This window comes from Ovis canadensis, chromosome 3, assembly GCF_042477335.2.
Source record: "Ovis canadensis isolate MfBH-ARS-UI-01 breed Bighorn chromosome 3, ARS-UI_OviCan_v2, whole genome shotgun sequence".
Classification (NCBI taxonomy): Eukaryota; Metazoa; Chordata; class Mammalia; order Artiodactyla; family Bovidae; genus Ovis; species Ovis canadensis.
Window position 1 is genome coordinate 13,057,260 of NC_091247.1, and position 13,525 is coordinate 13,070,784.

The 13,525-nt window shown below is 39.0% G+C and overlaps 1 protein-coding gene across 1 annotated transcript; it reads left to right on the forward strand.

Moving 5' to 3' along the window:
• The first annotated feature begins 6,250 nt into the window (after window positions 1-6,250).
• Window positions 6,251-7,204, forward strand: LOC138438033 (olfactory receptor 1B1-like). Its single transcript, XM_069586278.1, has one exon. The coding sequence runs from the start codon at window positions 6,251-6,253 to the stop codon at window positions 7,202-7,204; it is 954 nt and encodes a 317-aa protein (XP_069442379.1).
• Window positions 7,205-13,525: the final 6,321 nt, after the last annotated feature.

Genomic DNA, 13,525 nt, shown 5'->3' on the forward strand with positions numbered 1-13,525 from the left:
GCAAAGACCCTCCATCAGAAAATCACCATAGAACTTATTCGAGTGAGAAGAGAAATGGGAATGGTAACTGGAAACATGGAACATACCTTCGATTGCAGGAAAACAAGTTAGGAACACTTTGTGGCTCGTCGGCTTACTGTAGGTCTCACAGTTTCAGTGCACATGTATTGTGACATCTTTTTTTTCATAAGGTTTTGGAAAATTATTTTGAAGCTAAACCTGAGCCTCCCAGGTCTAAGATGAATATTACCTAATTTTGGATTCTCCGTGATATACTGGCTTAAATGTCCTGATGCTGAATGTGTGGTTTGATGATGGTGGATGTTATTTTGAGTTAGAATGGTGTGCTTAGTCTTATGATGGAATGAATAAAGAAAATATAGGAAAATATTCTCATATCTCAGTTGCTATCCTTGCTTTTACTGTTTATATTTTTAATTGGAAAAGTTTCATTATAGAAAAATATAGTGAGACCAAGACAATGAAGTTCCTACACTTAATATCTAACTTTAACAAAGCTTAACATTCTCCCTTTTTGGTTTCAATTCTTATTTTGAAAATATAAACTGTTACAGAAACAATTAAAACCCATACTACTTGTTTATGTTATCCTCTACCTTTCTTCCTTCCCCAAAGAAGGCAGCCACTATCCTAAATAAAGTAGTCATAATATATATTATATCTGTTTTATAAAAATAACACGGTATTTTCACATGTTAAAAAATTCATATCTGCCGTACTTTTCTAACATCCTGAACTGGCAGTTTTCAGTTAATATGTGTTGAAGACTTAAGCTTATTGATGCACAGGGTTCTGGTTTCAAGTGCTGTGTAACATGAGTAGGTCACAATTAAAATATATGTATGCAGAGTACATCAAGAGAAACCCTGGGCTGGAGGAATCACAGGCTGGAATCAAGATTGCCGGGACAAATATCAATAACGTCAGATATGCAGATGACACCACCCTTGTGGCAGAAAGTGAAGAAGAACTAAAGAGCTTTTTTGATGAAGGTGAAAGAGGAGAGTGAAAAAGTTGGCTTAAAGCTCAACATTCAGAAAACGAAGATCATGGCATCCAGTCCCATCACTTCATGGCAAATAGATGGGGAAACAGTGGAAACAGTGGCTGACTTTATTTTTCTGGTCTCCAAAATCACTGCAGATGGTGACTGCAGCCATGAAATTAAAAGATGCCTACTACTTGGAAGGAAAGTTATGACCAACCTAGATAGCATATTGAAAAGCAGAGACATTACTTTGTCAAAAAAGGTCTGTCTAGTCAAGGCTATGATTTTTCCAGTCGTCATATATGGATTTGAGAGTTAGGCTATAAAGAAAGCTGAGTGCTGAAGAATTGATGCTTTTGAACTGTGGTGTTAGAGAAGACTCTTGAGAGTCCCTTGGACTGCAAGAAGATCCAAACAGTCCATCCTAAAGGAGATCAGTCCTGGGTGTTCATTGGAAGGACTGATGCTAAAGCTGAAACTCCATACTTTGGCCACCTGATGCAAAGGGCTGACTCATTTGAAAAGATCCTGATGCTGGGAAAGATTGAGGGCAGGAGAAGGGGATGACAGAGAATGAGAGGGTTGGATGGCATCACCAACTCAATGGATATGGGTTTGGGTGAACTCTGGGAGTTGGTGATGGACAGGGAGGCCTGGCATGCTGCGGTTCATGGGGTCGTAAAGAGTCAGACACGGCTGAGTGGCTGAACTGAACTGAAAAAAAAATATATATATATGTATAGTACAATATTTAGCTGAGTAATCCATCATTCACTGAGAATGCCTTGTCAATTCTAAAAATTATGAGCCTATTGTGGGGCCACTTTCTGCATTCCATAGGTCCATTTAGCCACATTTTAGTTCTCAAAGTGAGTCTCAAAATGCTTCTAAGAAATAATCTAATAGAGATTTAATTATTTGGTCACAATGTTATTATATTAAAAATCGATAATGAAAAGATAGTTTAAGGAAACAAGTTTGGAAACGAAGATACATCTAAAAAATTTTTTTTTGAGAGTTATTATTTTATTTGGTGGGAATTTTTAGGACTTCAAGCCAGGGAGATCATTTCAAGTAACCCTCAAAGAACTTCTCCAAGGAGACAAGGGGAGGAGTCAGGTTATGTAGAACTTTTCCAACAAAGGAAAGGTAGTCTTAACATCAAAAGATTGTTTTTAGTTAGAGGAAACCAGATATCCCAGGTGAAGAGATTTAGTGCTTTTCTGTAAATGGGAAGATGCAAGAGTCTGGGCTCGCTGAAATCATTCCTTTCCTATGCATCTCAGCTATCTGGGGCCAGTTTCTCATATCTTGAGCTCCCTTGGGGCTCACCTTCAGGAGTGGGGAGTGGCTGCAGCCTGATAGCTGCTATGGCAGGTATTCTCCTTTTTTTTTTTAAATTTTTTTAAAATTTTTTTGTTTTTTATTTTTTAAATTTTAAAGTCTTTAATTCTTACATGCATTCCCAAACATGAACCCCCCTCCCACCTCCCTCCCCACAACATCTCTCTGGATCATCCCCATGCACCAGCCCCAAGCATGCTGCACCCTGCGTCAGACATAGACTGGCGATTCAATTCTTACATGATAGTATACATGTTAGAATGCCATTCTCCCAAATCATCCCACCCTCTCCCTCTCCCTCTGAGTCCAAAAGTCCGTTATACACATCTGTGTCCTTTTTCCTGTCTTGCATACAGGGTTGTCATTGCCATCTTCCTAAATTCCATATATATGTGTTAGTATACTGTATTGGTGTTTTTCTTTCTGGCTTACTTCACTCTGTATAATTGGCTCCAGTTTCATCCATCTCATCAGAACTGATTCAAATGAATTCTTTTTAATGGCTGAGTAATACTCCATTGTGTATATGTACCACAGCTTTCTTATCCATTCATCTGCTGTTGGACATCTAGGTTGTTTCCATGTCCTGGCTATTATAAACAGTGCTGCGATGAACATTGGGGTACATGTGTCTCTTTCCATTCTGGTTTCCTCGGTGTGTATGCCCAGAAGTGGGATTGCTGGGTCATAAGGTAGTTCTATTTGCAAGTTTTTAAGGAATCTCCACACTGTTCTCCATAGTGGCTGTACTAGTTTGCATTCCCACCAACAGTGTAGGAGGGTTCCCTTTTCTCCACACCCTCTCCAGCATTTATTGCTTGCAGATTTTTGGATCGCAGCCATTCTGACTGGTGTGAAGTGGTACCTCATTGTGGTTTTGATTTGCATTTCTCTAATAATGAGTGATGTTGAGCATCTTTTCATGTGTTTGTTAGCCATTCCTATGTCTTCTTTGGAGAAATGTCCATTTAGTTCTTTGGCCCATTTTTTGATTGGGTCATTTATTTTTCTGGAATTGAGCTGCATAAGTTGCTTGTATATTTTTGAGATTAGTTGTTTGTCAGTTGCTTCATTTGCTATTATTTTCTCCCATTCAGAAGGCTGTCTTTTCACCTTGCTTATATTTTCCTTTGTTGTGCAGAAGCTTTTAATTTTAATTAGATCCCATTTGTTTATTTTTGCTTTTATTTCCAGAATTCTGGGAGGTGGATCATAGAGGATCCTGCTGTGATTTATGTCGGAGAGTGTTTTGCCTATGTTCTCCTCTAGGAGTTTTATAGTTTCTGATCTTACATTTAGATCTTTAATCCATTTTGAGTTTATTTTTGTGTGCGGTGTTAGAAAGTGATCTAGCTTCATTCTTTTACAAGTGGTTGACCCGTTTTCCCAGCACCACTTGTTAAAGAGATTGTCTTTACTCCATTGTATATTCTTGCCTCCTTTGTCAAAGATAAGGTGTCCATATGTGTGTGGATTTATCTCTGGGCTTTCTATTTTGTTCCATTGATCTATATGTCTGTCTTTGTGCCAGTACCATACTGTCTTGATGACTGTGGCTTTGTAGTAGAGCCTGAAGTCAGGCAAGTTGATTCCTCCAGTTCCATTCTTCTTTCTCAAGATTGATTTGGCTATTCGAGGTTTTTTGTATGTCCATACAAATCTTGAAATTATTTGTTCTAGTTCTGTGAAAAATGTGGCTGGGAGCTTGATAGGGATTGCACTGAATTTGTAAATTGCTTTGGGTAGTATACTCATTTTCACTATATTGATTCTTCCGATCCATGAACATGGTATATTTCTCCATCTATTAGTGTCCTCTTTGATTTCTTTCATCAGTGTTTTATAGTGTTCTATATATAGGTCTTTAGTTTCTTTAGGTAGATATATTCCTAAGTATTTTATTCTTTTTGTTGCAATGGTGAATGGAATTGTTTCCTTAATTTCTTTTTCTACTTTCTCATTATTCGTGTATAGGAATGCAAGGGATTTCTGTGTGTTGATTTTATATCCTGCAACTTTACTATATTCATTGATTAGCTCTAGTAATTTTCTGGTGGAGTCTTTAGGGTTTTCCATGTAGAGCATCATGTCATCTGCAAACAGTGAGAGTTTTACTTCTTCTTTTCCAATTTGGATTCCTTTTATTTCTTTTTCTGCTCTGATTGCTGTGGCCAAAACTTCCAGAACTATGTTGAATAGTAGCGGCGAAAGTGGACACCCTTGTCTTGTTCCTGACTTTAGGGGAAATGCTTTCAATTTTTCACCATTGAGGATAATGTTTGCTGTGGGTTTGTCATGTATAGCTTTTATTATGTTGAGGTATGTTCCTTCTATTCCTGCTTTCTGGAGAGTTTTTATCATAAATGGATGTTGGATTTTGTCAAAGGCCTTCTCTGCACCTATTGAGATAATCATATGGCTTTTATTTTTCAATTTGTTAATGTGGTGAATTACATTGATTGATTTGCGGATATTGAGGAATCCTTGCATCCCTGGGATAAAGCCCACTTAGTCATGGTGTATGATCTTTTTAATGTGTTGTTGGATTCTGATTGCTAGAATTTTGTTGAGGATTTTTGCACCTATGTTCATCAGTGATATTGGCCTGTAGTTTTCTTTTTTTGTGACATCTTTGTCAGGTTTTGGTATTAGGGTGATGGTGGCCTCATAGAATGAGTTTGGAAGTTTACCTTCCTCTGCAATTTTCTGGAAGAGTTTGGGTAGGATAGGTGTTAGCTCTTCTCGAAATTTTTGGTAGAATTCAGCTGTGAAGCCGTCTGGACCTGGGCTTTTGTTTGCTGGAAGATTTCTGATTACAGTTTCAATTTCCGTGCTTGTGATGGGTCTGTTTAAAAATGTTATTTAAGGCCTTAACATTTGGGGAGGGTTCATGTGCAATTCCTGCCAGTGCATGGAGAACAATTTGAGAAGGCTGTATTTCCAAAATTTGTTGGAATGAGATTATGAGTTTTTCTTGGGATAACTGGAACCAAGGAGGGTGCATGAGCTGTGTCATCTTGAAAGGCTTCTAGTTTGGGTTAGACAATCTTAGACAATTAAGTCTGGAGGGATACAGTCTGGTGTCAGTCCTGAGGGAGGGTTCCGAGGAATGCTCAAGGGTTTGAATTAGTCTTTTCTGGGAAGAATGCAGCCGTCATTACCTGTGGGTGCTCTCCAGTGGGCTCATATGATGCTACAAGAGGAAGATTTTATAGGTAGGTGATTACTGTAAGGGAAAAGAAGTCAAGGAGTGATTGGATAGGGGAGATGATGGGGAGAGTCCCCCTGATTTTGGTTTGGTCCATCAAATGGATGAAAATGATGATGCTGTTAACAAACCAAATCAAATAAAAGGGAAAAACAAGCTAGTTCATGACAACCTGAAGCAATTTTGCTACAAAAACCAACTACTTATAAAGATCCATTTCTTCATATGTTACATATTAAATGATACATTATGTTCCTTACAGGTTCATACAGAAGAAATCATGAAGATGGTCAGGTGATGAAGTGTGATTAGAAGATGAAGAGCTAGAGGCAGTGAGTATAGAAATTTTTTTGCAGTTTGTCATTGGAAGGAATAATTGGTAGTTGGGCGAAAAGACAATATTGAATGAAGGGTTTTTATAGTACAAGGGACTTTATCAGGATATGTGGATTACACAGAAGAACCCATTAGAATGGATGGAAAGGAAGAAGGAAAGGAAAAAATTCTATAACAAATTCAGGGAGTAAAGCCATAGACTTAGGAAGGGCTGTAGTGCTCAGCTGAATTTAAGTCTTTAAGGAGCTTAAAGAATACACATAAATTAACTAGAATTGTTATGTGCTGTAACCTATGACCCATGACTTGCTTTTTGATTCAAACTCTTTCAGGAGGGCTCTTTGTCACTCATCATGGGCTGTGCCCCTAATGCTTCACATTCTCCAGTTTTCTTGCTTCTCATGTTCTCAGGAGCTGAAGTCCCCCCCATTGTCCTCTTTGTCCTGTTCCTGGCTATTTACCTGACCACCATGATGGGGAATGTGACTTTAGTGCTGCTCATCTCCTGGGACTCCAGGCTCCACTCACCTATGTACTATCTGCTCCGTGGTCTCTCAGTTATAGACATGGGGCAGTCCACAGTCATTCTGCCCCAGTTGCTGGCCCATCTGGTCACTCATGACCCAGCCATTCCTGCTGCCCGCTGCCTGGCCCAGTTATTCTTCTTCTATGTGTTTGGCGTTACAGACACACTTGTTATTTCTGTCATGGCTCTGGATCGATACATGGCCATCTGTGACCCTCTGCACTACCCTTCAGTGATGAATCACCAATGCTGTGCCCGCTTACTGGCCTTGTGTTGGGTGGCATCTGTGGTGCACAGCATGCTGCATTTGGGTCTCCTCTTGCCTCTCTCCTGGGCTGCAGATGCCGAAGGCAACGTTCGCCTTCTCCACTTCTTTTGTGACCACCGACCACTTTTGCGAGCCTCTTGCTCTGACATCCATTCCAATGAGCTGGCCATATTCTTGGAGGGAGGCTTCCTCATGATGGGCCCTTGTGCCCTCATTGTATTCTCCTATGTCCGCATTGGGGACACCATCCTACGTTTGCCCTCAGCAGTTGGTCGCCGCCGTGCAGTCTCCACCTGCGGGTCCCATCTCACCATGGTTGGCTTTTTCTATGGCACCATCATCTGGGTCTACTTCCAGCCTCCTTCCCAGAACTCTCAGGATCAGGACATGGTGGCTGCTGTGATGTACACGTCCATTACACCTTTGGCCAACCCTTTTGTGTACAGCCTTCGCAACAAGGATGTCAAGAGTGCATTCCATAGGCTGCGTAGAGGAGGGAGGGTGGCCTCCTGATTAGCCTGATGCTTTTGAACTGTGGTGTTCGAAAAGACTGTTTCGAGTCCCTTGGACTGCAAGAAGATCAAACCAGTCAATCCTAAAGGAAATCAACCCTGAATATTCATTGGAAGGACTGATACTGTCTGAGCCATCAGGGAAGCCCTTTCCATATATCGGAAGACACAAAAGTCTGGGCTTATTGAAATTTATAGGGACAAAGTAGGTGATTAAATAGTTCATCCCACTAAGGGATCATGAGTAAAGAAAAAAGTATGGAGACCCCTGTAAGTTAATGATTACTCAAGAAAGAAGGTTTGCGTAACCACAAAACCAAGCGGGCTCTCTTAGCAACAAAACCAGGTCACAGAAGCATGAGACATGCCCCCAAATAATAAAACAATGGTGGAATAAGGCTCAGGCCCAGTGACTCAGTAAGTTAAAGATTCCTAGGACATGCTTCTCTGTGCACACTAAAAGCAAAAATGTAAGGAAAGGGTGAAATTATACTGAAAGCTGAGATGATTTATCATGTTAGTATATGATACCTCCTTTTTGCACATTTCCATTGTGTCTCAAATGTCCTGGCTTCATCATGTAAGGACAAGAAAACTCCTCTGCCCACTATACAGGTGGAGCTAATGATGGAAGCTTGACATTTACTTAAGAATGAGGAAGAAAGTGGTCTTCTTTCTCTCCCCAGTTTTCCATTGATTATAACACTGTAGCCCACTAAGTTCTTGGACTAGCACCCTCTTGCCTGCCCAGTTATAAGCCTCACAAGTGTCCTATTCTAATAGATCAGTTCATATCTATCACTTTGGCTCTCGCCAAATTCTCTCTGTGCTGAGACATAAAGAACAGGAGTTCCTCAAAACCCCCAGAGACACATTTCTGCAGTTTCAAAATTGTTCCTTTGATATGAAACTCAGCTGTCTGGGGCCAGTGTCCTGTGCTTTCTCATCCTGAGTCTCTTCAGGTACACCATTGAGGGTGGCTATAGTGACTGAGGTCAGGCTCTATTTTTCTGATCTTATTCTTCTTGCTTTCAAGTTACGCAAGTCCCATGGGGCTTTTCACTGCCTCTTGAACACATTCCAATGTTTATTGCTTTACCTGCTTGGGTAGTTTCTATTACTTCTTTTTATTGAAGTAAAGTTCATTTATTATATTATGTTAATTTCAGGTGTACAAATAGTGATTCAATATTTTTATAGATTGCGCTCGGTTTACAGTTATTACAAAATAATGGCTATAGTTTACTGTGCTGTATAATATATCCTGGTTGCTTTTTAATTTTATACATTGTAATTTGTATCTCATAATCCTCTACCTCTATCTTGCCTTTCACCCCTTGCCTTACTCCACTGGAAACCACTGGTTTGTTTTCTGTATCTGTGAATCTGTTTCTGTTTTGTTATATTCATTCGTTTTATATGTTAGATCCCACATATAAGTGATAATGTAATGTATTTGCCTTCCTCAACCTGGCTTATTTCACTAAGCATAATAACATAGGCCCATCCATACTGTTGCAAATGGCAGAATTTCATACTTTTTTATGGCTGAGTAGTCTATCACACACACACATATCTATACATATATCACTTCTTCTTTACTCATTCATCTTTTTAGGGGTACTTAGGTTGCTTCAATATCATGGTTATTGTAAATAGTGTTGTTGTGAAGATTGTGGTGCATGTCTCTTTTAGTGTTTTGTTTTGTTTTAATTGGAGGCTAATTACTTTACAATATTGTGGTGGTTTTTGCCATACATTCATATGAATCAGCCATGGGTATACATGTGCTCCCCATCCTGACCCTCCCTCCCACCTCCCTCCCCATCCTATCCCTCAGGGTTATCCCAGTGCACCAGCCCCGAACACCCTGTCTCATGCATCGAACCTGGACTGGCAATCTATTTCACAAATGATAATATAAATGTTTCAATGCTATTCTCTCAAATCATCCAACTTTGCCTTCTCCCACCGAGTCCAAAAGTCTGTTCTTACATCTGTGTCTCTTTTGCTGTCTTGCATATAGGGTCATCGTTACCATCTTTCTAGATTCCATATATATGCATTAACATACTGTATTGGTGTTTTTCTTTCTGACTTACTTTGCTCTGTATAATGGGCTCCAGTTTCATCCACCTCATTAGAACTGATTCAAATGCATTCTTTTTAATAGCTGAGTAATATTCCATCGTGTATATGTACCACAGCTTTCTTATCCATTCTTCTGCCACTGGACGTCTAGGTTGCTTCCATGTCCTGGCTATTATAAACAGTGCTGCAATGAACATCGGGGTAGATGTGTTTCTTTCAATTCTGGTTTCCTTGGTGTGTATGCCCAGCAGTGGGATTGCTGGGTCAAATGGCAGTTCTATTTCCAGTTTTTTAAGGAATTTCCACACTGTTCTCCATAGTGGCTGTACTAGTTTGCATTCCCACCAACAGTGTAAGAGAGTTCCTTTTTCTCTGTACCCTCTCCAGCATTTATTGTTTGTAGATTTTTTGATAGCAGCCATTCTGACTGGCATGAGATGGTACCTCATTGTGGTTTTGATTTGCATTTCTCTGATAATGAATGATATTGAACATCTTTTCATGTGTTTGTTAGCCATCTGTATGTCTTCTTTGGAGAAATGTCTGTTTAGTTATTTTGCCCACTTTTTGATTGGGTCGCTTATTTTTCTGGAATTGAGCTGCATAAGTTGCTTGTATATTTTTGAGATTAATTCTTTGTCGTTTGCTTCATTTGCTATTATTTTCTCCCATTCTGAAGGCTGTTTTTTCACCTTGCATATAGTTTCCTTCATTGTGCAAAAGCTTTTAAGTTTAATTAAGTCCCATTTGTTTATTTTTGCTTTTATTTCCATTACTCTGGGAGGTGGGTCACAGGGGATTCTGCTATGATTTACATCAGAGAGTGTTTTACCTATGTTTTCCTCTAGGAGTTTTGCAGTTTCTGGTCTTATATTTAGATCTTTAATCCATTTTGACTTTATTTTTGTGTATGGCATTAGAAAGTGTTCTAGTTTCATTCTTTTACAAGTGGTTGACCAGTTTTCCCAGCATCACTTATTAAAGAGATTGTCTTTTCTCCATTGTATATTCTTGCCTCCTTTGTCAAAGATAAGGTGTCCATAGGTACATGGATTTATCTCTGGGCTTTCTATTTTGTTCCATTTATCTATGTTTCTGTCTTGTACCAGTACCATACTATCTTGATGACTGTAGTTTTGTAGTAGAGCCTGAAGTCAGGCAGGTTGATTCCTTCAGTTCCATTCTTCTTTCTCAAGATTGCCTCCGTTATTTGAGTTTTTTTTGTATTTCCATACAAATTGTGATATTATTTGTTCTAGTTCTGTGAGAAAAAAAAATCAGAGAAGGCACTGGAAACCCACTCCAATACTCTTGCCTGGAAACTCCTATGGAGGGAGGAGCCTGGTGGGCTGCAGTCCGTGGGGTCACTAAGAGTCGGACACTACTGAGCAACTTACCTTTCCCTGTGAAAAATACCATTGGTAGCTTGATAGGGATTGCATTGAATCTAGAGATTGCTTTGAATAGTATACTCATTTTCACTATATTGATTCTTCCAATCCATGGACATGGTATATTTTTACATCTATTTGTGTCATCTTTGATTTCTTTCACCAGTGTTTTATAGTTTTCTATATATAGATCTTTTGTTTCTTTAGGTAGTTTTATTCCTAAGTACTTTATTCTTTTTGTTGCAATGGTGAATGGAATTGTTTCCTTAATTTCTCTTTCTGTTTTCTCATTGTTAGTGTATAAGAATGCAAGGGATTTCTGTGTGTTAATTTTATATCCTGCAACTTTACTACATTCATTGATCAGCTCTAGTAATTTTCTGGTGGTGTCTTTAGGGTTTTCTATGTAGAGGATCATGTCATCTGCAAACAGTGAGAGTTTTACTTCTTCTTTTCTAATCTGGATTCTTTTATTTCTTTTTCTTCTCTGATTGCTGTGGCTAAAACTTCCAAAACTGTGTTGAATAGTAGTGGTGAGAGTGGACATCCTTGTCTTGTTCCCGACTTTAGGGGAAATGCTTTCAATTATTCACCATTGAAGATAATGTTTGCTGTGGGTTTATCATATATGGTTTTCATTATGTTGAGGTATGTTCCTTCTATGCCTGCATTCTGGAGGGTTTTTATCATAAATGGATGTTGAATTTTGTCAAAGGCTTTCTCTGTATCTATAGAGATAGTCATATGGTTTTTATCTTTCAATTTGTTAATATGGTGTATTACATTGATTGATTTGTGAATATTGAAGAATCCTTGCATCCCTGGGATAAAGCCCACTTGTTCCCGATGTATGATCTTTTTAATATGTTGTTAGATTCTGTTTTCTAGAATTTTGTTAAGGATTTTTGCATCTGTGTTCATCAGTGATATTGGCCTGTAGTTTTCTTTTTGTGTGTCATCTTTGGTTTTGGTATTAGGGTGATGGTGGCCTCATAGAATGAGTTTGGAAGTTTACCTTCCTCTGCAATTTTCTGGAAGAATTTGAGTAGGATAGGTATTAGCTCTTCTTTAAATTTTTGGTAGAATTCAGCTGTAAAGCCATCTGGTCCTGGGCTTTTGTTTGTTTACAAACAAACAGTTTCAATTTCTGTACTTGTGATGGATCTGTTAAGATTTTCTATTTTTCCTGGTTCAGTTTTGGAAAGTTATACTTTTCTAAGAATTTGTCCATTTCTTCCAAGTTGTCCATTTTATTGGCATATAGTTGCTGATAGTAGTCTCTTATGATCTTTTGTATTTCTGTGTTGTCCCTGTTGTGATTTCTCCATTTTCATTTCTAATTTTGTTGATTTGATTCTTCTCCCTGTTTTTCTTGATGAGTCTGGCTAATGGTTTGTCTTTTATTTATCTTCTCAAAGAACCAGATTTTAGTTTATATTGATTTTTTTTGCTATAATCTGCTTTGTTTCTTTTTCATTTATTTCTGCTCTGATTTTTATGATTTCTTTCCTTCTACTAACTTTGGGGTTCTTCATTTCTTCTTTTTCTAGTTGCTTTAGGTGTAAACAGGTTATTTATTTGATTTTTCTCTTGTTTCTTGAGGTAAGCTTATATTGCTATGAACCTTCCTCTTAGTACTGCTTTTATAAATCCCATAGGTTTTGGGTTGTTGCATTTTCATTTTCATTTGTTTTTATGCATATTTTGATTTCCTTTTTGATTTCTTCCATGATCCATTGGTTATTCAGAAGCGTGTTGTTTAGCCTCCCTATGTATATATATTTTAATTTTTTTTCCTGTAATTGACATCTAATCTTACTGCATTGTGATCAGAAAAGATGCTTGAAATAATTTCAATTTTTTTGAATTTACCAAGGCTAGATTTATGGCCCAGGATGTGATCTATCCTGGAGAATTTTCCATGTGCACTTGAGAAAAAGGTGAATGCAGTCTGTATTCTTGCCATGGAATTCTCCAGGCCATTCCCTTCTCCAGGGTATCTTTTGGACCCAGGGATTGAACCCATGTCTCTTGTGTCTCCTTGGTTGGCAGGTAGATTCTTTACCCACCAAGCCACCAGGAAAGCCCACTTAAGGATCAATATGCTTCAAATATTGAGAGGACTTATATTTCTATCTATCTACTACCTGTATCAAATGCTACTCACACATCAAAATTGCTCCCTTTCCCATGACTAGTATGGCTAACCACTGGGTCATTAAAGTCAGGAACTTGAAAATAGACTTTAAAGTTCTCCCTCTTATTACCACCCTTCTTCTCTCCCATTTAATTAATTACTGTGGGTGAGTGATAGTCACTCAGTCATGTCTGACTCTTTGTGACCCCATGGACTGCAGCCATCACTGCTGCTGCTGCTAAGTCACGTCAGTCATCTCCGACTCTGTGCGACCCCATAGATGGCAGCCCATCAGGCTTCCCCATCTCTGGGATTCTCCAGGCAAGAACACTGGAGTGGGTTTCCATTTCCTTCTCCAATGCATGAAAGTGAAATGTGAAAGTGAAGTCGCTCAGTCGTATCTGACTCTAAGTGACCCCATGGACTGCAGCCCACCAGGCTCCTCCGTCCATGGGAGTTTCCAGGCAAGATTACTGGAGTGGGTTGCCAGTGACTTCTCCAGCAGCCATCACTAAGTCTGGTCAAAACTTCCTCTTCAGAACTTCTCAAATTAGTCTCACTTCCCAGGCTCCACTGCCACTGCCCTAGCTCAGGACTTAACACCTCTCACTTTGTGAATTATTTGTCTCTAGCATATTTTGCCTTATGCCAGTCAGTCAAAGAGGGAAAGAGATGGAACACTCCAAGTGAGAGGAGATTTAAA